This window comes from Abrus precatorius, unplaced genomic scaffold, assembly GCF_003935025.1.
Source record: "Abrus precatorius isolate BTA unplaced genomic scaffold, Abrus_2018 Scaffold4, whole genome shotgun sequence".
Classification (NCBI taxonomy): Eukaryota; Viridiplantae; Streptophyta; class Magnoliopsida; order Fabales; family Fabaceae; genus Abrus; species Abrus precatorius.
The window spans coordinates 15,734,068-15,762,001 of record NW_020874384.1 but is presented as its reverse complement, the minus strand read 5'-3'; the positions used below and the strand labels follow the sequence as shown (position 1 = coordinate 15,762,001).

At 26.3% G+C, this 27,934-nt stretch overlaps 2 protein-coding genes across 2 annotated transcripts; one reads left to right on the top strand and one right to left on the bottom strand.

Annotated features, from left to right (window-relative positions):
• The first annotated feature begins 9,215 nt into the window (after positions 1-9,215).
• Positions 9,216-11,542, top strand: LOC113865387 (bark storage protein A-like). The gene is made up of 5 exons (XM_027499890.1): positions 9,216-9,524; positions 9,662-9,729; positions 9,835-9,990; positions 10,677-10,928; positions 11,126-11,542. Exons 1-5 carry the CDS (start codon positions 9,296-9,298, stop codon positions 11,486-11,488), a joined length of 1,068 nt encoding a protein of 355 aa, XP_027355691.1. The 5' UTR covers positions 9,216-9,295; the 3' UTR covers positions 11,489-11,542.
• An 8,000-nt stretch (positions 11,543-19,542) lies between these two features.
• Positions 19,543-26,057, bottom strand: LOC113865522 (protein NRT1/ PTR FAMILY 1.2). The gene is made up of 5 exons (XM_027500127.1): positions 25,764-26,057; positions 22,281-22,543; positions 21,981-22,198; positions 20,997-21,547; positions 19,543-20,553 (listed from the first exon to the last, which is right to left on the bottom strand). The coding sequence occupies exons 2-5, from the start codon at positions 22,381-22,383 to the stop codon at positions 19,689-19,691; spliced, it is 1,737 nt and encodes a 578-aa protein (XP_027355928.1). The 5' UTR covers positions 22,384-22,543; positions 25,764-26,057; the 3' UTR covers positions 19,543-19,688.
• Positions 26,058-27,934: the final 1,877 nt, after the last annotated feature.

Genomic DNA, 27,934 nt, shown 5'->3' with positions numbered 1-27,934 from the left:
ATGTTGTCATTTATTTATATCGAAATTGAATCTCACTAATTACAAGTTTTATCTTAAAGGATGGATCAGACTCTACCGTCAACAAGATACATTTTGCAATGGTGTCTGAATTCAATTTCTTATGATCTTGAGAAATCCTTCTCTTTATACATGTGCACGGGTCATTATACCTTCTTATCTCTCAAATATATCCATTCTTTCTAAAAGTAGCACAAAGTATTCATCTATAATTTATTCCATACCTCATGCATTGGAGTATTAGGTTTTGACTGGATCACTTTGTAGTTCACTCATTTCAATATGCTATAACCTTTAATTGTTCACATAACAGTTTCTTTATCATTGAATTATTTTCCGATGTACAATTCTCCATCCACATCACAATTCCCTAACAAATGCAAAGACAAACATACAATGATTTAAAAACTAAACTAGACATCATCAACAAGATAAATAAAAATAACACTTACCATTTGCATACTTTTGAAACTGAAATACATGCATAACATCACGATCTAACGAACACATGATCCCGAGATGGATGTTGTTCAAGTACTGCGTTTAACAAATAAGGCTCCTGATAATCAACATCATAATTTATAGTGTCATTTTCACTATTCTTATTATTTTTATATTGTTCTTCACAATCGTCATCACTTTCATTTTATTCTATTCTCATTCTATCTTTTTGTTTGTCATGGTGCTTGTATATACTTCCTCATCATCTTCTTTAAAAATAACGTACACGACACTATTGATGTATTTGAAATATTTATTGGACATCATCATCGTTCGTTATTGAAATTGTATGATATTACATAAAACTGTAAAAAATGAATATTAGACACTTATACGTCGCTATTTTTGAAAATTTATCTTGATAAATATATTAACTAACCCAATACTTCAACCCTCTAAATGATACATTATCTACTATATATAGATATATTGAATATTTGCACCTAAATAACAAGTATTTGTAAGAATCTCATCATTAAAAATATTATATTAGAACACTCATATTTTTCTCAAAAACTCAAATTATACTATAACACTTCTCTTACTCTCACTCACAATTTGCTGATAATAAAAATCTCAATCAATATTTATAAACATAACAATTTAAAATTATTAATAGTGATTGTTAATTTTTTTAATTATTTTTAAAATTTAAATATTACCAATAGCAAAGTTTAATTTTTTTTTTTAAAATGAAATGTCACTAACAGCGACTTTTAATGTTTTTAATTTTAAAAAAATTGTAATATCACCGATGGCGACTTTATCTCTTCTAAATAATATTTTTTAATTCATATAAAAATGCCTATAACAAAGGAACCCAACTACCATTACTATTTTTCTAAAGGAAAGGACATCATCATCATTCGGTACTATATCCTTTTGGTAGTCATTTTGGACTACTTTAATTGTACGTAGTTATTTTCAGCATCTGATAAATAAAATAGGATATCCCTGTCTCCTTCCAAAGAGTTATTTAATTTTTTTAAGTTTCTTTTGCGACCCATTTTTCCTTTCCTTTTCGTTCCTTTTCATTTTGTTTTAAAATTTTTTAATAATAAAAAATATGAATAGAATTCTTTTTAAAAAAAGCCTCGTATGCGTGTAATGTATGAAGGACAATCACATTCTTTTAACCTATTTATTTAAAGAAATTACATTTATACAATTTTTTTTATAACAATTACTAATAAATAAAGAGAAAAATAGGATAAATTGTTATACAAATATCAATAACTTCACTTTTTTAAAGTATTGTTTGATCTGATTTATTTAAGCAATATATTTAATATAAGTATTTTAAAAGACTTAATTAATTCAACAAGTTAATTTTAAATTAAAAAAATTAGTAAACTTGATAAAATAATCTATTTAAGATTTATAAAATTTATAATAATATATTAAACAAATTTATATAAAAATTATAATATAATATTATATTAAATAAATTAAATTTTAAATTTTAAATTCTAATCATTTTTGTTAAAATTAGAAATTACTTTTACTACCTACTCTCTAAGATAAAGAGACATTTATTAAAGTATTTTACGTTATTATTATTTGATCTATTTTATATGTGTAACATTGATTTACATGTATATTTATTGTTTAATAATTTGCTTATTTAAATTAAATATGTAATTTAAAAAGTGATAAATAAAAATATGTAATTTTATTATAAATATTTAAGAATTGAACAAATTTTTTATAACTTATTTAAATATAAATTTTATGACCTTTAGAGATATATATCTATTTAGATGATTTAATACCAAATAGTCATTAAAAAAATGATAATAAATTATTTTATATTTTTAAAAAGATCAAACTAAAATTAATAAGAAGCATATAACATATAATAATTTGACTTCAAAATTATTAAATAAATTATATTTATTTATATAAAATTTAACTTATTTTTATTGGTCAAAATAAATTTTTTATTAAAAATATTTTTAATATATTTTTATCATGTTCTTTTGCAAATTTTAACATAAAATTATAGTAACTTACTGTCAAAAAAATATTTCTTTGTCAACCCATCTTTTCCTTTTTTCTTTTTTTGGTAAGTTTAATTTTGATATACATGCATATGTATAACCATGAATGATAGTGCTATTTGTCAATAATTTTGTGAGAGGGCAAAGACTATCAATTGGACAAAGTGTCAGAATTCTGGATGATAATGAGTAAAGTATTCAATAGGCACAGCAAAATTTATTCACAACGGATATGGTATTTATCTCATACATAGTTACATACACACACACACACATATATATATATATATATATATATATATATAAAAGATAGGATCCACTGACACTAGGTAATTTTTCAACTGTTAGATTATTAAATTGTACGGTTGAGATTTTGTGTAAGTCTAAAAAGACTTATCCCAAGTGTCAATGGATCCTAACTCTATATATATATATGTGTGTGTGTGTTACTTATGTAAATTTCGATTTATAGTTGAACTTTATTCTACAACTATGTATTGAATTTTTGTATTATTAAACTACTTATGTGAAATTATATAAGATTAATATAAAAATATATTCAATAATAAAGTAAACCAAAAAATTTATTTTGGTTCATATTTTTAATAAAAAAAATTATTTACTATTTTATATCGTTTAACTAGGCTAATATAATTTAATTATTACATACTTATATAAGATTGGCTCTTTTTTTTAAAAATTATTTATATATAACACATAAAATATTTTTCACATAAATATTTTTGTTAATAAAATCATATTGATATCTAATTCATAAAGTAAATGATAAATAATAAATATATTATAAATATTTTATAAATTTTACAATCACATATTATTATCGTAGACTTATTATTTATTAATAATATTTAAATTATTTTTTATATCTCAATTTAAAATAATATTTTCCTGTGTAATATGTGTATTACAAACACAACTATAATCTATTAAAGAAATGTTTGAAAAGATATAAAATATAAAAAAAATCGTTAATTCTTATTTGTTAATTTTTTCTTTAGATAAAAAAGTATAATTTTTTTATATACATATATTTTTTTATTATAAAATTTTATTGTGACCAATTTCATATTTTTTATTATAAAATATGAAATTGATTTTGTATAGTTAATTATAATAAAATTTCACATATGGTTTTTGAAATGATGTTTTTACAATGAATCCGAAATCATACTAAATTATTAATTTGAGGACTGGGTCTTGATTGGATTTGTCACCTTTTTTCACCGTTTCCTTACTCTCCTCTGTACGGGTACAGTATTCGTCAAAGATATGAGAAATTATCACCACAAGGGAAGAGATATATATATATTTTTTTCTCCTCCTTGCAGTGATTTGCATAATTTAGGCCATATTTAAAAAGAAAATTTTCTTCGTACATTTATTAGGTGGATAATGATGTGTTTTTATATGTAATTGACAAAAAATAAATGTGAAAAATATTAGTTTTAAAAACCCAAAATTTGTTCTATTTATATTTTTTAAATTAAATTTTTATTTTTTCTTTAAACTACGTAGGAGTTAACAAGATATAAAATATGATTATTATTTTAACTGTCAAAATTATTTCACGTAAAAAATAGGATACAGACCCTTCCAATTATGAAGGTACCATAGATTTTACTTTGTATATATATATATATATATATATATATATATATATATATATATATATAATACTAATATTTTTATAATGTAACGTCCCGAATTATGTAATATTATTTAATTATTAATATGAATTGATGTTTGAATGTGTATTTAAATATGTAATGTGAACTTGTGATTGGATTGTAATTGATTGAGATATAGGCTAAGTTGTGCTGCTGTGGCGTTCTCGCTGTAGCGAGAAAATCTTGAGAGAAAGGGGTGAAATTGTTGTATTCTCGCTACAGCGAGATATAGGGTTCGAGAAATTCATTTCACATTTCTTCCTTTGAAATCTCTTTGATTCTCTCAACTTAAAACCTTATCTCGCCATTTAAATAGCCTCCAAAATCGTTTGTGAGCAAGATTGAAGGTTGAGGTGGTGTTTGAGACGTTTAGAGGTACGTTTTGTGAGCTAGGATTTTGGTATTGCGTACCCTTCTCTGTTTTATTTGTTGCTCATGGAGATTTTTCATGTTTTAGGGGCGAAGCACCGTGTGGGGAACATTTTTTTGCTACTATAGCGTGTTGGGTCTTCATTTGAGGTAAGGGAAAGTAATCCCAAACCTTAACTCTTCTCTTGTATTTTCTTTTAATTGAAGACACTAAGTTTTCTAATAGATCCCTAATATTTTCTTGAAATCTAAAATATAGAGGTCTTGGAATAATAGAGATATTGTGAATGTTTGTGATGTTAAACCTTAGGATAGATGATTTTATTAATGTTGGATTGTACGATTGGGCTGAGTCTGGAGGTGTCCGACCTTTGGTAGATTGTATTGATTGTGTGTTGTGCAAAATCATTCAATGATTTTCTGTGCTGGATTAATGTTGTTGATGGTTGAGGTATGTTGATATTAATTGAATTTGATTGTTAAAGAAAAAGTGTATGTTATTCTTGAATAAAGATACAGTTGATGTATGAAATGAAATAATGTGATATGATGGTGAAATTGTAATAAAAGTGATTATAATACGAAAATTGGAATAGATAAATGGATGTGATTGCAATACAGGTATTGTGGTACGACCAAAATGTGCACTCCTAATATATGTATTGTAATACACCAAGTTATGTGGTTAAGATTCACGTATTATGACACGTCCTATAAAAAGGGTGTGGAAAAGAATGAGAAATATTGGTGGTGAGTTTAAATAGCTACAGAGATACACTGGGAGTATAGAATTCGGAGAAAATTTAAGAAATCTTAGGAAAATGAGGGTGTTGAATACTCAGTGTGAACGAGTGCACATTGATTTGTTGAAAATGAAAGCATTCACAGGCCACACACTCATTTCCTGACGAAACTCCTGACTATACCTTTGCTAAAAGGGGCTAGAGGCGGACACTTGTATATGTGATGTTGCAGCTATCTAGCGGCTATCTAAACTTTGAAGTCCTCAAGGGATTACATGGGCATTGAATATGAAAGTGAAATGAATGTGAATGTGTGATGTATATGAAGTAGTATAGAAATTGTATGATTATGATATATGCATTGTAACATATCGGTTGATGTTGCTATAATATATGTGTTGTAATACATCGACGGGTGCGATTAGAACACATATATTGTGACATATTGATTGACGTTGTATAATACATGTATTATAATGTGCAGATTAGTAGAAAGACGCATGCTATGAAAGTTTGTATATGTGATTGATTGTTATCTTGTGTGTACTCTGTTGTGATAGTAAGTTGTACAACTTAGGTGTCATTGCTAATTAAGTCCCTGTTAGAAAATATTTTTAGTACTATATATATATATATATATATATATATATATATATATATATATATATATATAATCATTTTGCTTATGTTCAACAAGAGATTTAGTGGAACGAGAAATACTCACCCTTACTAATATTTTCAGATAATGAAAGTGAAGAGACAAAGATGCTAGTCTCTCCTAAGATCATAATCCAAAGATATTAGAAGAAAGACTGCTATGTAGAGATTAGAGTAATTTGAAAAAATTTATAATCTTTTATTCTAATTACATTTTCTATTGTCTAAGATTTGTAAAGAATTTTAAATGTCAGACTATAGAAATTATAATGTTTAGAACTTTTATTATAACAATTAATTTGTCAGATATAAATTTAAGTTTATTTATTATTTTTAAAATCTAGAAATTATTCTTTGAAAGTTTTAACATTTTGAAGTCTTTACAAATTCACATAAAAAAAATGTAAGCTTTGTATTTATCAAATTCTTAAATTTATGAAAAATTATTTACTTTGAATTCAGATACAAGGATGTCACATATAGGGTGTGAAATAGACAAAGAGAAGAAAAAAAAAAGAATAAAGAGAAAAAAATAAATGTAATCAAAATGATAAAAAAAAAGTGCATAAGAGAATATTATTCTTATTTTATAAAAAATATTATTTATTATAAGATATTTTATAATTAATACAAAATATTTATTATTTTATTTTTTATCATCTTTAATAAATAATTTTTTTAAAAAAATAAGATTCTTAAAAATAAATATTAATAATATAATTATTGTTAATAATATCAAATAAAAGTAAAATTAATATACTATAATTTTTTTTAAAAATAAATAAAATGTTTATTTTTATTAAGTTGTACTACTTTTATTTTTATTTATTAATGGAGAGAATGAATTGCAAAGATTAATTAAATCGATTATTTTGTAAAAAAATAGATAAATTCACTAATTTAGTCTTTATTAACATTTTTCATTTATTCTTGAACTATTAAAATACTGTAAATATTTTATATAAATAAATAATATTATTAAAAATACAATTGATATTATCTTTAGTTTTTATGTAAACATATAAATAAAAATACTATAATTTAATTAAAATATTTCATAAAGACAAGAAGAGTGAGCAACGTTAATAAACTAAATATAATCACAATGTGTTTATATATTCGTATTATATTAATTAACAGTACGAAAGATGTAAATTTATTAGTGTATCATGGATTAAACTGTTGTACAGATATGCTGAGTCACATGTCAATTACCGACGGAAAAGTAATAGTTTTATAAAAAAAATAAAATATATTTTATGACACGTGCTAAATTGTTTAATATATTTCTTTATAAAAATAAAAAATATTATTTTAAAATTATAATTTTTTAATGTATTTTTAAAATAAATTTAAATATTAAATAAAATGTATACAATACTTTTTAATATATATTCATAATTAAACATTAAAGAAATTCAAAGTTTATTTTATTTTTATAAAAAATGAGAAGCTAGATAATTATTTGTTTGTTTTAAGTTATCAAACTTGGAAATCCCAAGTCGTTTTGATTAGGATTTGACATCTTAAAATAAGAAGTATTAAATATTATAATTTCAAAACGTGTTAAATAGTTTATTGAAAAGCTATTTATTTACTTTACGCGTGTTTCTCACTCTCACTAAACAAATTATCCAGAGGGTGCTTAGCATTTTGTCCCGTACCAAACGTATTAGGGTAGCTTCCACTTTCTATTTCTGATTTACATTTTAAGATTACATATGAAAAAGTAATTATCAAATATAATTTTATTTGACAATAATATTTTTTATCCGATTGGTCTGTTCCAAGTTTAGTTATTAAAAAATACTAAAATAAAACAAAAACGTCAAAGATTAAGATTACTTAATGTTAGAAAATGATTAATTTAAAAATAGAAAATAAAACATTTTTTCATGTTCTTTCAGTTTTAATATTTACTAAAAAGTAATCGAGTTTAACTTCACTTCTTAAAATTAGTTAAAAAAATAATTGTTCAAACATTATAAACTGCATATTAGTTTATTTTCATTCTTAAGAAGTTCTTCATTGAACATTCGTATGAGATAATGTTAAAATTAAATAACTTCTGGTATCATCTTAAACATAAAATGAGACTAACAGTCTAACATACTCTTAAATGATGACAGATGAAATTAGAAAGATTTTTTAAGCTTTATAAAGAATTAAAAAACATGCTAGTGATATTCATAACTAATTTAAGATATTTTTAACAATATTTTTGTGATGCACATCAAAATCAATCAAAAAATAATTTTATGACAAAATTAATTAAAAATATTGTCTTTAAAACTTACTATTTAAAGATATTTTTTTTCTTCTGAATCACAAATATTACTAACTAGAAATAATATTGTTTGAGTTAAGAAGAACTGTTATGAATAATAAAATCTTTTTTCAAATTTTTTAACATAATTATAATTAATAAAATTCAAATTTAATATTACAAGTTAAACTGAAACAACTATTGACTAATTAATCAATATGTTTTGTGCTGGGATAATTTTTTTAATATAACAACATTAATTATTATAATGAATCAATGATATTTATTAGTTTAAATTATTTTTAAAAAAAATTATATATCTAGTGTTGCATTAATATTAAGAGTTTAACTTTAATATATTGTTAGTATTAAAAAATTTCTATTATCAATTAATTAAAATATATAATAAATATAAATTTTAAATCATTTTTATTTATCTAACAATTTATAATTAAAAAATGATGTTATATTTTGACATTATAAGTACATTTTAATTAAATCCTAATAAAAGAAACTGAGATAATCAACTTTACAATATTTAATAAAAGTGTTTGATTCCTTGTTTGATTTATGATCTAGGTCTACTAGCATTCAGGTCCTTAACTGCCCTACCAAACGGAAAGGTCTAAAAGAAAGAAAGAAAGGCAAGAGAGTCCAGATCTATTTGAACGAGGTAAAATAGTTTAATAAATAATAATAATAATAATAATAATAATAATAATAATACGATATACTTTTTATTTAATTAAAAAAATAAAAAAAGATAAATTGACCTTTCAAAAAAAATTATTTTTTCTTCTCCTTTTTATTATTTTTGAAAATAAAAAGATAATGAAAGAAAGAAGAAAATATTAAAAAAAAAAAAGTCTAATTTTCTATTTTCAATATTACATCATTACCAAATAAGGTGTACAGTGATCTTTATCCCGAAAGAAAGAATGGGAAAATGAAGACCAAAATAATGATGCTTGGAGCACATATTTTTCTATAAAAAGCAACCATCTTCAAGTGTTTCATTTCACAAGTGGTGTTGTTCTTGCACTCCATATTGAGATGGCAACTGCTAAGAGAGTGTTATACGTGTTTCTGGCGGCATTTCTGTGGGTAAATGCTCAACATGCATTTGTAAGCTGTGCTTTGACATCAGAGTTGCATAGCAAAATCGCTAAAGTAAAGCAAAAGGGACCTTATCTTGGTTTAATCATACCAAATGCTTTTGAACTTGACCCTCTTCTTAAGAATCCAGGCTACACTGCTACTGGCACCATCATAGACATCGATGGTAAATAATAAATGTATTTCTAGATCACCGTTATTATATACAATTTTTCCTGGGTATCTAGTATATGAAATATTGTATGAAACAGCTATCCTTTTATTTATGATTAATTCCTATTTTTTTTATTGTTAATAATGAAGGAAGAAGATTTCGTTTTGGATCCATTGGCGACAAGCCAGTTATACTGGTTATGACAGGACTGAGCGTGGTATGATTTCACTTTTAATTTCCTGTTTTGTTTGCTTCTTTTTATTTTTCTGCTGATATTATGTTATTGGTATATTAATTGGATTTTTTTTTCGTCCTAATGCAGATAAATGCAGCTATCACTACTCAGCTTTTGTTGAGTTTTTTCAACGTAGATGGAGTGGTGCATTACGGCATTGCTGGAAATGCTAACCCCTCTTTGCATATTGGAGATGTAGCCATTCCCGAATCTTGGGCTCATTTAGCTCTTTGGAGTTGGCAGGTATTAGAGGAATTCTCATTATTTTTTTTCTTCCTCTTTTATCAATACACTTTACTAGGTAAATAAGATGGTTTTTAACTTATTTGTATGTAGTAATATTTTTCTAGTGTAATTTTGAACTAGTATATCATGTAGGATTGAGTTTATAATTTTTTATTTTATTTGAAAATATTTAAAATGATAATATAAACTTATTTATGAGTAAGATATTGGGTTAAGAAGCCTACATCTATGGAGATCAAGTAAAGCCTAAACAAAGCTTCCTTTTCTTACCGATATAATTAGATGTGACCATTTTCAACTTCAAATAAAGTAGGGGGGTTCCTAGAAAAAAAATTCAAAATCAAATTAAATTATTTTTAAATCGTTAATTTGATCTACAAATTTAAAAATTCATTAAATCTAATTTTTTAATAAACAGTATTTTATATTACAATTCATTGTTGCTTTTTTATTATTAAAATCGAATAAAATAAATGAAAATAAAATTATAATATATTATATAATTTTTTATTATCTTTACATATAAGAAATATTTTTTTTTCTTAATATATATATATATGTATATGTATATGAATTTATTTGGGTTTTAATATTATATTTAAATCAGTACCGATTGATTAGTTTTTTTCCCAAGAAGTTATTTGATGGATATGAATATCTGATGGCACATTAACCTTGTGCAGAGGCATGGGCAAGGGCCTCACGATGTATTACCTTTAGAAGATAATGGAGACTACACGAGGGAATTAGGGTTCTTAAATTTCGCAGAATTCACCTCAAACGTGAGTTCAGACAGTCCAGTAGACAATCAACTCAACAACATCTGGTACCAACCAGAGGAGATTTTCCCCATTGATGGCACTCCCGAAGAAAGACAACATGCCTTTTGGGTTCCTGTTGATTCCAAGTACTACTCTATTGCAAGCAAATTGAAGGTCAATTTTGTAACCCTATTTTACAACTTGTATTATATATATGGATATATTTTTTAATTTACTCTGAAAACGACATTCGCATTGGAGAAAAGATATTTTAGTAGCTAGGGTTGCAGGGTGGCAGAAAAATGAAAGTGGTTAGGTGAACTAATCCAATATAAATATTATGGTAACGACAAAATGTGATGTATGGTCAGGATTTGGTGCTAGAAGGGTGCATAAACTCGACGACATGCTTGGCAACGAAACCAGAAGTGGCGCTTGTGAACAGAGGAATAAGCCAAGGCATCTACTTAGACAATGCAGCATATAGGAGTTTCATACACAAGAAATTCGATGTGAGCCCAGTGGACATGGAGAGTGCATCGGTGGCACTTATATGCTTACAACAGAGGATACCATTCATCGCTATTAGGGCTCTCTCAGACTTAGCCGGTGGTGGCTCTGCTGAGTCCAACGAGGCTGATACCTTCCTCTCACTCGCTGCCACTAACTCTGTCACTGTAGTCATTGAATTCGTCAAACTCTTATCACTCCACTCCAAGTGGTGGTCTCTGTAATTCCATGCACGCTGCTGCTCTCCTCTTGTTCACACTTTCCCAATAAAAAGAATCCGTGCTTCATCTAAACGCCTAATTAATCTAAATCATTTTTCCTTCACCATTGTTTTGGAGTCAACTAGCTTAGGATGAAAATCTTTAATTAAAATTCAAATTTTACTTTCATAATTTGGAATCACTTTTATTGTATCAAGTATTAAGACTAAAAGTTCTCCTAATAATGCACTTAAGTTTTATCATCACTTTGAACAAAATTTTGAATTCATTTAAATGAGTTTTTGGATAAATTCTTATACAAAAATATAAATAACTTTTAGTTTGAATAAATTTGTAAAGTAATTTTTTTACGAGAAAAAAAATAGCTCTAAATTAGATAAACTTCAATGCGTACTAGAATAAAAATTACTTAATAATATGAAAAAAAATTATATTTTTGTATTTTTAAGAAGTTACTTTTTATTTAATTTTTTTAAAACATAAAAAGATCATTTGTTTTAATTTATGAGAAAAAAATTTATATATTTTTTATTTTATAAATACTTATTCACAAGTTTACTCAAATATAATTTTAATATAATTTTTTTATAAGTTACAGATAATTTATGTTTTTTTTTATTTTTTAAGAAATTCTAAAAGATTCTCTCGTTTAACTTTTTCTTTACATTATTTTTTAAAAAAATTATTCACAATCTCACTCAAATATAATTTTAATATAAAAATAATTTTTATTTTTATTTTTTAAAAATTTCTACAATATTTTCTCATTAAATTTATTTAAAATTTAAGAAAATAAGTTATTTTTGACTCATACAAATATTTTTTATTATTAAAATTTGTCTAAAAATTTTCTCAATCTAGACTACAATATGATATTAAATAAAATTTATTTTATAAATTAAAAATAAATTATATTTTATATTTTGATAATAAATCTAGATAAAAATAAATATGTTGATTGTAACTTTAAGGAGTTTAATTTATTTTATTATTTAATTTTTTTTATCAATACGTATAAACAAATTATTTAAACTAGAATTTTAAATTTATCTGTTTTAAAATTAACTTTTAATCAGGTAAACATCCGTTGTAAGCAAAACGCTTTATCATTTTCGATAAAAAGGATAAATAGTGAAAACAAATGTATATGATAAAAAATGTCCCCATTTGTATTATTTTAAAACACCTTATTAATAGTCAAAAATTGATTTCATATTTGATGATAATATTTTAAATTCACGTAATGTGTTACGTAATTTTTTATGCAAAAATTTATACAACAATTGTGCATGATACATGAACATCTATTAGGATAACTACCCTTTGGACTATCTGAATTATTGGTTAGACTTTGGGCATATTATATATATACACACACATCATGAAAGTGAGAGAATAAACTTTAGATGATAAAATGTATTTATAATTATTATTAAATTTTATCATGATCTAAATAGTTTATTGGTAAATTAAAATTTATTTTATCTTTTTAAAAATTTCGACACCGTTGATCGTGGGACATAGCATAAAACTTTCTTTTTGTGAGACAATAGTGGAAACACAGTAAGCACACAAGTAGCTACAAAAATAAATTTTAAAAAGTGAAAAATAAATAACTAATAATAATAATTTTTATTAAGATAATGAGTATTTGTTATATGTTTATATTTTTAATATAATAAATATTTATTTTTTATAAAAATATTTTATCTATAGATATTTAAACTCACTATTAAAAAGTTAAAGTTAAAAAAATTATTTTATTAATTATAAAATTTAAATTATATTATATTTATAAATTTCATAGATGTTAGTCATTATATTCATCAATAACAAAATCAATTCTATACTTTCCAACAAGAAAGCAAGTGAGCGTTTAATGCAGTTAATTTCACCTTTTTAAACTCTTTCATTCGATTAAAAAAAAGTAACCGGGGTAATGAATATAATTGGGGGCTTTAATTACATTGAATTTATTTGTAATTACACAAGTGCACATTTTTATTTATTTTTAGTATAGATATAAACATTGTTTATAAAAGATAATATTTTTTAAAAATTATTATGAATAGTAATTTGTTTAATATTAAATATAATTATATTTTATAAAATTTAAATTTGAAATTAGAAGTTAAATAAAAAAATTTACATTAATTAATTCATATGCTCGATGATATACTTTTTTTTTTTAAAATTAAAAATGCATTTTAGAATTTTCAATCTATTTAACCCAACCGATGCAATGCCTAATAAATCAATGAAAATTGATTTAAACCGATTGTTATATATCTTTATTTAACTACAAATATTTTAAAATTGAATAAACACCCATTTATAAACTTCCAGGGTCTATCCATGCATTCATATAAAAATTGTTATTATTTAATCTTTTATAATATGAACTTATAAAAAATAAAATTTTACAAACATTACAAGATCCAATCAATAAAAATCATACACTAATATTAAATTATACAATTTTAAATAAAATTTCACTGTAAATTAATTTTTATTATATGTCTATAAATTTTTTAATATTTATCATTTATTAGTGAATCTTTCTAATTTCCTAACTATTAATATAAAAAATAACTAACTTTATTAATGATGATATAGTTTTATTAAAAATGTAAAGATACAAAAATACATTTAATAATATTTTATTGTTATTGATTACTTAAACTCAATTTAAAAACTATTAATATAATTTTTAAAATTTAATTACAAATATTATGATTAATATTTTAAAAATAATATATTAATTGTTTCTAACAATTCATTTAATCTATATAATTTAAAGTACTTGCTACAATATCTATAAGTTTGATAGAACATGGTATGTCCTTTTTAGATTAATAATTATAATTTTTTTAATATTTTAGATATTAAAAAGTATTAATTCTTTAATTAAATCATTAATCTCACTGTTTCTGAATATAAAATTAAATGATAATTGTTTTACGTGTATTCTTTTAATTTATATATATATGGAAAAGAATTTTCTTATTGGTAACAGTAAAATGGCTCCATCTCACAGCTACCGAACACGCTCTCCAAAAATGGAGAGAGAAATGTAAATCTGGGAAAGCGTAAAAGCAAGCGTTGAATAATTGGGCATGCGGTCCCAACAAAACGGACACTCAACGGTGTCTGATTTCGCCAATGGTCCAATGCTCGTCTTTTGTTTTGTCAAGGTCTAGTCGTTCTATTTCGAGTAACATGACGCGTCTATCCTATCCTACCATTTTCATTTTCATCTTCAACTATTAAAATAAAGCATATTAGTACATGTTTAACTATTTATTTGTAAATTAATATTAATTTCTTTTCAATTATTAAATAGTACATCATTCACTCTTTTTTTTTTATCAGAAATAAAATAATTTTTTTATTTTAATTATAAAAAAATATATAATAAATTTGGATTTTTTTACATGAATAAAATATTTCAAAAACAAAATTACGCATGTGTCCTCAAAAAATTTCTTTTTACACAAATGTCCTAAATCTGAAATATTAAAATCGATTAAAAACGACTTATCTATCCTGTAGACGTCGATTGTAGCAGACTCTCATTTGTTATTGATGCTGCAACAGAAGTCGATTAAAGTCAACTTTATTTCTGCAAGAAAGACGATTACAATCAACTTTCAGCTTCCAAAGAAGTCGATTTAAGTTGACTTGCATGTTAAAGAAAAGTTTATTAAAATCGACTTCAGTGTGATTCTGGAGATGAGTATAATCAACTACTTCATATATATCATTCCTCTTCTCACCATAGACAACAACCACCATAGAGAAAGGGAGATCGGAAAAAATAGCCACCATAAAGAGTGGAGACTAAAGAAAGTGAGATAAAAAAAAAAGCATATACAGTGATAAAAAATGGATAATGATCTATATCAGTTCAATTTTGTTGATCATATTACAAGTAAGCTTAACACACAAGTAAATTAATTTTTAAAGATATTTAGTTAAATTATAATTAATTATTTTTATAATTAATTTAATGTATTATTAATTGTGTAATTATTATTTAGAAAGATGGTAAATGTTAATTATTATATTGTAAATTAGATTAAATTGTTTGTTATAATTATAATTATTATACTAAGGAATGTAAATTAAAATTCTATTATATATTTTTAATTGTTATGATAAATTAGTTTTGTATTATAGTAATTTATAATTTATAATAATTTTAGGAAGACTGGTTTTTGACATGTTGCACAGATGGTCCCAGTATTTGATTATGATAAGATACTCATAAGTGTACTTGTAGAATGCTGGAGACCCGAGTCAGACACATTTCATTTTTCATACGGAGAATGTACGATTACTTTGGAGGATGTTGTGTTTCAGCTAGGATTACGTATAGATGGGGTCCCTGTGAGTGGTTGCATTGGAGCATGGGAGAAATTTATGATTGAAATATATGGGCATTGTGTAAAGATTTACTTGGAGCAGTTCCTGATAAGAGTAACGTAAAAAGATTTTTCGTAAATTTATAGTGGTTCATATATACATTTGGAGTATTATCTCACAATGCTGATGGACAGACTATTATCCGTTACACTAGAGCATACATAATGATGATATTTGGTGGAGTATTGTTTCCAAATAAATCAGGATTTAGGGTTTATATGAAGTGACTATTTCTTTTAACTAATTTTACCGAGATTTCAAACTATAGTTGAGATTTTGTTGTTCTAGCATCCCTTTATCGTGAGCTTTGTCATGCGCTGAAATACAATGTCACCGAGATTGCAAGTTGTTTGCCTCTTCTACAGTCTTGGACATGGTATAGAATACCTTAGTTAGCCCCTAGGAATCATCATCCTCTCACTTCTCCACTAGCATTGAGGTACAAATTATATATATATATATATATATATATATATATATATATATATATATATATTTGGTTATTTATATATGTTCACGTTGCAAGTAAAAACTAATTATGCCTATTTCAGGTAGAAAAGTTATAGGTCATCGACGAGATCAGATACAGATAAGTTAATGCGATATAGGAGGATCATCAATTCAATTGGCATTACTTGGGTAAGTTCAAATAGAGTTTATGTTACTAAATTATTTTCTTTTAAATACTTTTATTTTTTGGTCTAATATTTGTTATTTATTATTTCAATTTAGGCGGACGTCCTACAACAACAATGAGATCAGGAACATTACATCTCGTTTCGTGTATGATGAGGCCGATGTTTGGGCATTTGTGACTGCTCTTATACAGTTTATTGTGATTGAGTGACATCTTGTTGATCGCGTAGTTCAACAATTTGGTGGAGCACAATACATACCAATCAACCAAATAAATATTGATCGGTTGCACGCTAAGGATGAGAGAGGTGATCTAGATATATGGTAGCCTGATTATCATGTGACATGGCATGCTGTACGGGAAGCACGTAGGGACTGACGAGTTCCATTTCCTCTAGCTGATGATGATCGTTCCTCTGTCGAGTACTTTCAGTAGTACTTGTCAGTTGTTAATAGATTTTTGTCGTTGGATGGAGGACCACAAGATAAAGAGCTTAAGGACTTACCTAATGGTGTACCACTACATGCCCCCTCACACACCCTGATGACGTTCTAGATAGACACTCTTTAATGCATCGTTTGCGTGCAGGTACACGTGCTAGTAGACGTCAATACCGTGATAAGGTACATATACCAGCCGACCTCCCATTACACGATGTAGAACCTGATGCAAATCTAATTATACAACATACCTCACACTATGTATACCACCCGATACCCACATACCCCAGCCACCACTTCATGTCAGGACCAAGCCAACAACAATACATGGCTGGTCCTTCTCAGCACCAGTTCATGTCAGGCCCTAGCCAACCATGTATGACCCCTATCAGTATTTTATGGCAGACCCTAGTCATCAGTTCATGTCACATTCTAAGGTTACTCCCAATCCTATGCAACATTTTGTCACGGGTCTAGCTCAAGATGATATTGCACAACATATATCTTTCAATTCACCTTTCATGTCAGATGCTGAGGTTATAACTTGGCTGAATCCGACTAGTACAAGTAGATATGTGCCACCACTAGATAATCTATATCAACCATCACCAACACATATTCGAACTCCCTCCTTTAATAGTTCACCGAGAGAAGGAGGAGGAGCATCACACACCTGTCCAACAACATGAGGAGGAACATGCACACCGCAAACTTGTACGACAAATTGTATATCGTCATTGTGCAATAGAGAGTCACCTTACTGGACCCAGACTCAATAGGCGTGGCCCATAGTCACATATGCTCATGGTGATCTAAATATTTTATACACTATGTACTTTGAAATTTAATTTTCTCTATTTTAAAATTTTAATTTTCTGTACTTTGAAAATTTAATTTCATGTACTCTGAAATTTAAATTTTGATGCATTTTAGAATTTATCCTTTAAAATATTTTTTTTACATTGATATTATTTAATAATTTATAAAATTATTATACGAAAATATTAACAAAATTAATTAAAATTATCAATTAAAATTATTAATTTTTAATTAACATTATCAATTTTCTTTAATTTGGATAAAAATTCTAAATAAATTATATGACGATACAGAAGTCGATTATAATCGACTTTCCTTTAAAACAAAAGTCGATTACAATCGACTTTCATAATCGACTTTCCTTTAAAATAAAAGTCAATTATAATCGACTTTCATATTGTATTACAGAAAATGATTATAATCAAATTCAAGTCCTATGTCAAGTCGATTATAATCAAATTCTATGCATTTTAAATCAAGACATTTATATAAATTTTTTTTAAGACATATACATAATTTTATATTTAAAATATTTTATTTCTATAAATTTCTTATAAATTTGAGAAATATTAATTATTAAATTATTTTAATATTTTTTTATTAGTATCATTAAATATTCAAACTATTAACTATATCATTTAATATCATGTATATTTTTGAAATAAAATTTATAATTATAAAAATATAATTAATTTTATTATTTTTCTTGATCTTAATAATTTAATCTTTGTTTTTATAAAAAAAAAAGCAAAAAGTATATTATTATTTATAAAAAATATTAATTTTATCACAATATATGACTAATTTAAAATTTTTAATTACATTTTTTGTTTTAATATTCTATAATGAGCTAAAATTTTCATATATTATAAATTATTTGAATTATCTATTAATTTATTTATTTAACTCAAACGAGCAATTGATAAATAAATTTAAGATAACAAGTTAAATTAGAACAACTTATTACTAGTTGATTCCCGTGTTTAGTGATGATGAAAAAAATTTACTCTACAAACTTATAAGTTTTTTAAAATGCTACTTGAAATAGTATTTGAATTTATAACTTATTATTGTTTTCATTTTTTACACTCAATAATGAAATTTCTTGTTTATAACCTTACTTAATGTTACACCATTTATTTTAATTATTATTACATTATTTATTTTAATTTTTTACTGAAATATTTTATTGTTTTGTCACAATAATAATAAGTTTAACATTAATTAAAAAATTTAAAATTACATATACCTAAAAATATAAGCCAAAATTAGCTTTTTAGCTTCCAGTTCCTAATGTATAAACTATTTTGCGAAACCATAAAAAGTATTTATCATTAGACAATTTTAATTTATCTCAAACCTTTGCAGTGAGGGTAATACTTCATCTCTTGGCCCCTAATTTCCCAACGAAGATTCACAGACAAGGATCCCCTTTACTATCAAACCTGCAATTTAATCTTAGTTCTCTCTCTGCTTCGTTTGATGCATGATAAAAATGTTAAAATATGTATCCACCTAATTTTTTAGGTACGTTGTAAATTTCATTCAATATGACAGAAAATATTGGTTCAGTTGGTAAAGATTGGATTCATATCTCATAAGGATGCAGATTTAAATTTCACTGCCAGCATAAGAACTTATGTACAATCATCTCTGTAAGCCTTGAAAGAACCCAAAAATTCCTTGAATATAATATAAATTCCAAAGATGTGTTAGATATACAGCAGCCCACTTAACAGAAACGCTAATTCATCATTAAAATTGAAAAAATTACTAGAAGCAAGTGATGAATGTTCATTTACAATACCACCAACACATGAAACAAATGTTCATTTCCTAGCATCAATAGTACAAGTCCGCTACCAATCCCAACCAGGTATAATCATTTTCTGCACTCTTCTAAATTTTTATTTCCTCTACCTTTACAAGGACCATAAGATTTACTACAGTAAAGAAAATATAAAAAGTTTACAAAGCTCAAAGCTCCAATAAAAGCATAATAGTAGTCATAATGACCCTTGTTAATGTTGCTTGAAATCCAACTTACATTTCCTCCGCCTCCAGTAACAGTGTCAACAATGCTCAGAATGAAACTTGCTACCAAATTTGCAACAGAGAACCCAAGGCTACTAAGAGTGGATGCTAGGCTAGACATAGATGGAGGTAGCTCAGTAAGAAAAAATTCATTTTGTCCAATTAAACATGAACCCTCAGCCAATCCATCAAGGATTTGGCGTGGCAAGAGCCACATAGCAGACATGTTCACCACAGCTTGTGGTTGCTCTGGATAGCCTTGCTCAATTGCAATTTTGCGTCTAATACTCTCTACAATTGCCAGTGATGCAATTGCTATGCAACTAGTAAAAATACCAACTCCTATTTTTTGTTTAGCTCCCAAGCATACGCGGCGCCCTTTTATCTTTGATGCCAAAGGAACTAAAATGCGGTCATAGATTATAATCCATAGTATCAAAGATACAATCATAAATGTCACAAAGGAGCCCGAAGGAACTTGGAAGTTTGAAGTAATGTGGCGGTCCATGGAGGCTGCCTCTAGTACCATAAAAGTACCTTGACTGAGGTTCACTGCCATCATGATTCCTGTTGTCCAAATTGGGACTATTTTGACAATTGCCTTGAGTTCTTCCACTTGGTCTACTGTGCAAAGATTCCATGGATTCAAAGCCTTTCCGTCTGGTGCTAGATCTTGTAATGGATTTCTAATCATGCATGCTTTGTTGAGAAACCTAGTCATTTAAATTACTGCTCACTTAAAGCCTTTCCTCTCAATAAAAAAATTTACAAGATATTAAGTTTAAGAGAAGTAGCTGAACATGGCATATATATGCTAAGGTTTCCGTTTGATGCACATCTTTACAATTAACTAACAACTAATTGTTTTTACGTGGCACATGATCCATTGGAACAATATTGTAAACACTCTGTTCAGAGTTTTGAAAAAAAAAAATTACAACTTATAGAAATTCTAAAAATTAGTGGACTTTCAACCTTACAAGTTAATTATCAACTGTACTTCTTGTCAAAAAGGGGTATTTCAGCACTTAACCATTAAAAACAATCTGATTTTGATGCAATTAGTTACTATGGTAACAACAACAACAGTGAACATCTCATGATAATCTGATGATAACCAAAGCATGATAAACAGGACAAAAGAAACAAATCATACCTTAATTTTTCAGTTGGCTTTAGGAGATCAGAATCCTTCTCATGGTGGTAGATACCAATACCATTCTCGTCCTCCAGGGGTAACTCCATAAGTCTATTTCTGTAAGAGGCTACAAGGACTTGAACTAACCCACTTAGCATGTTTCTTTCAACTTTCAGCATTACATAAAATGGCGAAGCTAAGAAAAATGCTAGAGTGGCTATAAACATTAGGATAACAGGTATTCCAAACCCCACTGTCCACCCCATGTTTTCTTGAATATAGACAAAAACAGTTAAACCAAGCATTGATGCTACTGTGACAGATGCATAGCTCCAGCTGAAGTAACTCTCTTGGATTCCCGCATCTTCGTACCTCATACTCAACTGATCAACACCAAAGGCCAAGGAGGATGATCTTATGCCTCCACCTCCAATGGACATGAGGGCAAAAGAAGAATGCAAGATCAAAAGTTGAATTGTTGTAGGGGAGTTATTGCAGCCCTTGGCAAATTGGTCACAAACTGGCTTTGACAATGGAATCATAGTTGTTAACCACAGAAGAACCATTCCCTGCACAAACCCAACACAAACAAGTGTCAAAAATCAATTTTAATAAAGACACTCACTAGCACAATGAATGATACTGGTGTTAGATAATAGAAAAGTCTCACATCAGTGAATTAGTAACAAAATTAAAGTATATAGGCAAGAGGCTATGAGTCTAAATTGTCAAAAAATTTTAGACAAGCATGTCACTTGAACTAAAGTCCACACTCTTACATCAGACGCATACTCAAATTTTAATACAGTATCAAAGCTTAGTCCTAAAAATAAAAAAAATTAAATTTGAAGAAGAATAGTAGATAATAAAAAAAAAAATGTCCAAGTTAGTAGAGTAATAACAAATTAAACTATCTATAGGCAAAAAATGTTGAGTTTAAATTGCCAAAAAACAACAAAAGAGCTTCTAAGCTGAAAAGTGAAAGAAAAGAGAAAAAAGTACCAGTAGGCTAGCAATGGATCCAAAAGCAATAACTGGATAACGACCCACATAGGAATCTGCAAGGAGAGCAGCAATGAAGGGAGTGAAATTGGTGGCAGCAGACCAGAGTAAGAGAAAATTAGTGGCTCCTGCAGTTTCCATTCCAAACTCTCTAGTCAAGTACAATATCATGTTAGGCATCAATGCAAGACTAGCCAGTCTATCAAATGCCTGAATAGCTGCCACATTAACATTAAATTCATAAGTTTTTTTAACAAATGGAGAACACTACAAATTCATTAATCATTATCACCTCATTACCTATAATGAAAGGTAAGGTTCTGAAGCCACCCTTGGCATTAGTCCTGTTCTTGCTCAGAAGTGGTTCTTCCATCACACTCTCCAGTTCTGGGAGGCTTTCCATTGGCAGATACACTATAGTACGATGTTGTGTTGTGGTGAACTGAAGAATGCACCACAGCGAGTACCATATCCTAAACCCGACACGCTGTCAAAAACATAAATGCCTCCACCGGTTTAGGTGTTTCCGGAAGAATCATACACGTGTAACGTGTAAATATCTTCTGCAAGGTTAAAATACGCCGCTTTAGGTTCAAGTTTTACATCGCTAAAAGTTACTGTCCATCAACATTAATCTTCATCATACTCCAACATGAACATGTTATGAAAATAGAAGTCTAATTTTAATTGAAAATATTTAAAAAATTACATTTTTATAAAAGTTCTTCGACTTTTAATTTAATTTATTTAATAAATAAAACTAAATAAAATCTAAATATCTAATACATGGACTGTGGATCTACGCTAGTCATTTGTCTGACACAAAGGTAACCTAATGGTGCAAGAAACATCCTTTCCACCGTTTGTAAGCATGCTTAAGGAATACACTTCTGCTATGCTCTCCCGATATTTTGAAACGTTGTTTTTTTTATCCTGGTGATTTTATTCCTTGCTTCGTACCGAAAACAATTCACAGTTAGTTTCAGGTATTTTTATATTAATATAGGATAATAAATGTACCTACCAAAAAGTATAGGATAATTAATTAAAAGAAGAAGAAGCAATCATTCATACAGAACTTTTCTAAACGAAATGATTTTCTATAGCGTAATAGATACTATTCTCTTTGTTATTATAAAGCTTCTGGATGAATGAATAACTTGTCTCTATTTAGTCTAACAAGTTCTAATGCTCTTTTAGGACTTCTATGATTATGATGTGATCATTTCTCCTTATGTTACGATTGCTGAGTTCGAATAACTTCATTTTACTATAATTAGATGTTGATAGATGTGAACATAAAGTAGCAAAGGGAATATAAGGTATATTTAATGCTTGAATGCAAGTGAGACATGGCCAACATATAGAAGCATGTGGACGTGATACAAGATAACATGGGTTTAACTAATATAAGGTTGTAAGACCCTTCACCCAAAAACGTGATCCTTGACTGTAATCTCATTCATTACGAGTGCATGAAGGGTTCAATTTTGGGTCGAGTCCAAATGGGATTGGGACACTCAACCCAACATGGACTATTAGGCAATTGAGGTTTGGGCCCTTCTGAGTTCTGACACTGACGCAAAACAATTGCACTGTCAGAATTACCTTTTTTATTGTTCTTACTTGTGTAGTATACTAGTTTATCTTTGAAGTTTGAAATAAATGTATATGTTTTATTTAGAAATTAATCAACCATATCTATGTTTGCTTGTAACAAAACAACTTTTTTAATATTAATTTTTAGAATTGAATTTTGAGCGTATAAAAATTAAATAAACATTTTATAGTCTAATATAATTAATATGTTTAATTAATAACTTTATTATTTGTAAATATTGTTAACTTTTTTTGTAAAATAATTTTAAAAAATTATACCCAACAAAATCATAATAATATCTCTGGTGATATTATTCACCCGTCATTCCTAATTTGTTCTTTCCTTTATTAATCTATCGATGCTTGAGCATTTACAAGTTGGACAGTGGAAGCGGCATGCAAAATCTTAGCCTGAATATTAAAAGAAAATATTTAAATGTGTGGAATGCATCATATGATATATGGCTACAATCGAATCATATATTTATGACAAATCATTTTTATGGATAACTTTGTGAAAAAAAATTATGAGCATGACATAGATAGAAAGAGAAATGTAATAAATATAAGACAAAATAGGTAATAGATATTAAAATTTGTGAACAAATAAATAGTATCAAATGTTAAATTAATATTTCTAATATATATATATATAGTTTAATTAAATTTAATCTAAAAATTATACAAACAATAACTAATTTAATGTTAAATTGTTTTAAGGATAAGTGTTAAAAATTCTATCATAAATAATATCTCTAAAAAATTTAACTTTTATTGAGTTGAATAATATTATATGATGAATGTAATTGATTTTATCTAATAAAATAAAACTATTATTATTATTATAAGAAAAATGTTATATACAATATTATAAAAATTATTTATAAAATAATATAAATCTATGATAACAACCGACTTAACCCATTTGTAGTCTGTACATACTGTACTTGAAGTTACTTTTCAAAATTTTGAGCGAAGTAATCATAAAAAAGGAACAAAAAAACGATGGGGTTTAAGATCACTTCCAAAGAACACCAGTGATGTGGTTTGTTTTTTTGTTTTTTTTAAGTTAAGGATATCCTCTAACGGAGACAATGCAGGAAACACAGTAACGATGTTCTGGTATTGACAGGAAAAAAAAATGTAAATTGTATTTTCAATTTTAATAGTGTAGATTATGCGCAATTTTAGTTTTTAAATTTTTTAAGAAATGTAAAGTTAGTATTTTTAATTTAAATTTCTCATATTTATATTTTTTCTTTACATTTTTGAGGAATTTATAATGAAATAGAAATATGATATAATTTTTAAATTACAATATTTGGTAAAAATAATAAAATTTTAAAAATATAATGTGTAATATTAGTGTTAGAAGAAGAGAAATTTATCATTAATCACTAATCAATTAATACAAAATTATGATAATTTAATCAGTGATCTGGAATTCAAGTTTCGGTATTTACAGTGATCTCATTTATTTAAATAAAATTATCTAATAATCCGTGTTTTATAAAAAAAAGATAAATTTGAAAGTTTTTTAGTTTAGGTTGAATTGATATTTTAATTAATTGATTTGAGATAGAATAGTGTATATTATATAAAATAATAAAATAATATTAAAATGTTTATATAAATAAATGTTATAAAGTATATTAAAACACTTTTAGAAATGTTGTAATAAATAATAATATTTATATCGTTTAAGATTTACAACGTTTCATGTGAGCAAACGTACTAATAAATTATATCTATTATAACGTTTCATATGACGTTATACTAAAATTTCACTCGCGCGCGTACTCAGAACTGTAACCTCACAGCTCTCATTCACTCCCTAGATAGAATAAAACATTCTATTTACATTTTATCAAACATATGGGCATCAGGATGAGCATGTGAAAAAATTACAAATCCTTTACAATAAGTTCGCAATGCTCCACTTGATTCATTCACATTCTTTCCCGCAATCATGAAAAGAGATTCCATTGAACAGGGCAAATTACTAATCTAATTATGTCTTCTCCCTCACGAATTACGTTTTCAGTTCTTCCTTACAACATCTTAAAACAGGAACAACACCCTAAAAGTAATTGTTTTCATAAATTTCTATCCTTAAACACAGACCATATACTATAATTTGAAGTAAAGAAATTGAAGAAGAAAATGATGGTAATTACTACTTACTTGGCATGAACAAGAAGAACAGGGTAGCAAGGGATTGTGTTCACAGGGCATGAGCTGATCCAAACAGCTACCGGAATGAGCAATAAAAGCATAAAAAACAACCGTTAATAAATTCATGGATGCTGAACTCAGGAGCACAATCACACCCTCTATGGCGTAATCTATTATCCAGCAGAAAATTGTGTTCATCATTAGCCCAGAACTCATCATTCTTTTTTCAAATATCTTGCTCGCTGCCAATTGCAAAGGGGTGTTGCACTCAGAAATTGGAGAAAGTAGCCACATAACTATCATATTATAATGTTGACAAAAAAATGAACACATTATAATACTCAAAGTTGTAGATGGAAGAGGAATAGGGTGTGTGAAAGAGGGTGGGAAGAAAGTACTTTGATTGAGATCACGACAAATGCTAAAATTTTGCATTAATAATTGAGTTCCACGTTTTTATGTATATATCAGTTTATGCCTCGAGGAACACGAGGTCACATTTTTTAAATCAGAGGAAAAAGTAAAACTCCTCAATATCCATTTAGAATTGTTAGCAGCAAAAGTACATATTTTACGAGAAAGCGAAAAACATATTTATGTTGTAGATTTTATTAATTTTAAAATATTTACTACATTAAAATATAAAAGTGTAATAATATTTTTAATGCTCAAACTTAGTTTTAAAAACAAACAAATAAATAAATAATGATAATAAGGATATAGAAGTAGGATGCGAAGTTGATGCCCAAGAAATTTCAACTTGGCCAGAGGCAACCTCAACAATAATTATTATAATTTTATAGCATTTTATCTTATCCACTCTCTAGAGACCAGGTCATGCCACTCTCTAAAATCTAATTTGTTTATTTATTTTAGTTTCTAAAATTTACAAAATTAATTTTAAAAAATAATTTTTAAAGATATTTACAATAAATTTCCGAAAATTACATTAACTTATTTCTAAAAAAAGTAAGTTTCTCGTCCGTTAAATATTAAAATTAGGATTTTATTTTTTTAATATTGCCGCAGTACTCATCTAATCAGAAAACAAGAGAGCGACTTTGTTTGACCACTCACAAAACTCTCTTTTTCGCTGGTTCGTTGAGGTAACGTTGTTTTCACACTTCTTTCCGAAAAGGTGTGAAATAGGAAATAAATAAATAATGAAAGTAAAAATAAATTATGATAAAAATATAATAAATTTATATTTTTAATAAAATTATTAATTCATTAATGTTTGAATTACATTTAAAAATAATAATATTATTTAAATTGGATTAAAATAACCAAATATAACAGATATCTTAAATTTTAATAAAAATATATTATTTTATTTACTTAAAATAAATTGTAACAAATAGTGCGAACAAAATCGTTATATTTATGCCAGTAAAATATTTATACTATGTGTTTGATAAATTAGTTTTAAAAAAAAATTATGAACATGCTGTAGAAATAAGCATTTTTAGCGAACCATTAATTTAGTTTGAATATGTTTTAATAAAATATTACTAATTTATTCTTTAATGTTTTTTATTAGTTGATAAATTTATGTGAATTACATTTATTCTTAGAATATGTGGAATATATAATCTTTATTTTTTATTTATTTGTTTATAGAAAAATTATACATATTAACAAATGTAATCATTTTATTTGAATTTTTTAAAATTTATCCTTTTTTTTTAACCTTTATACAACTCAATCAGACTCAATGTTTGATTTATTGTATACTTGTTGTTTATATTAGTAAAAAAAATATTTAATATTCTCTTTGACTCTATGATGAAAAAAAATAAAATTTAATCAGATAAACAAGAATAAAAAAAGTATATTACAGGTGCTTCTTGTGTTTTGTCCATAAGATTATAAAAATGCTATTTAAATGGTAAGAAAGTTAAAATTTTAAGGAAATAAGTTTAAATTATAATCCTAAATGCCTGAAAGCTGTTATAAATATACATGGAGTTTTATTTAGTGAGACTTTGGAAAAGATTTGATCAATTCATTCCTTTGAATGGTTGGTTTGGTGATTATGATAATGTTGTTTATTTTGGGATAATGTAGGTTTCAACTTGGAAAGAGCCATGGCGTTGGTTTATTTATTTTAACAATAAAAATATTATTTTAACACCTGAAGTTATCAAATAATAGTTTTTTTTTTGTCGGCAGTTATTTTA

What these genes read in the sequence shown, in the direction of transcription:
- LOC113865387 (XM_027499890.1), top strand. Translation starts at nt 9,296, where the DNA reads ATGGCAACTGCTAAGAGAGTGTTATACGTGTTTCTGGCGGCATTTCTG. An exon ending in TTATGACAGGACTGAGCGTG is followed by an intron (nt 9,730 to 9,834) that starts GTATGATTTCAC and finishes GTCCTAATGCAG; the next exon opens with ATAAATGCAGCTATCACTAC. An exon ending in CTATTGCAAGCAAATTGAAG is followed by an intron (nt 10,929 to 11,125) that starts GTCAATTTTGTA and finishes ATGTATGGTCAG; the next exon opens with GATTTGGTGCTAGAAGGGTG.
- LOC113865522 (XM_027500127.1), bottom strand. Translation starts at nt 22,383, where the DNA reads ATGGAAAGCCTCCCAGAACTGGAGAGTGTGATGGAAGAACCACTTCTG. An exon ending in GATCCATTGCTAGCCTACTG is followed by an intron (nt 21,548 to 21,980) that starts GTACTTTTTTCT and finishes GGGTTTGTGCAG; the next exon opens with GGAATGGTTCTTCTGTGGTT. An exon ending in AAGCCAACTGAAAAATTAAG is followed by an intron (nt 20,554 to 20,996) that starts GTATGATTTGTT and finishes TTAAATGACTAG; the next exon opens with GTTTCTCAACAAAGCATGCA.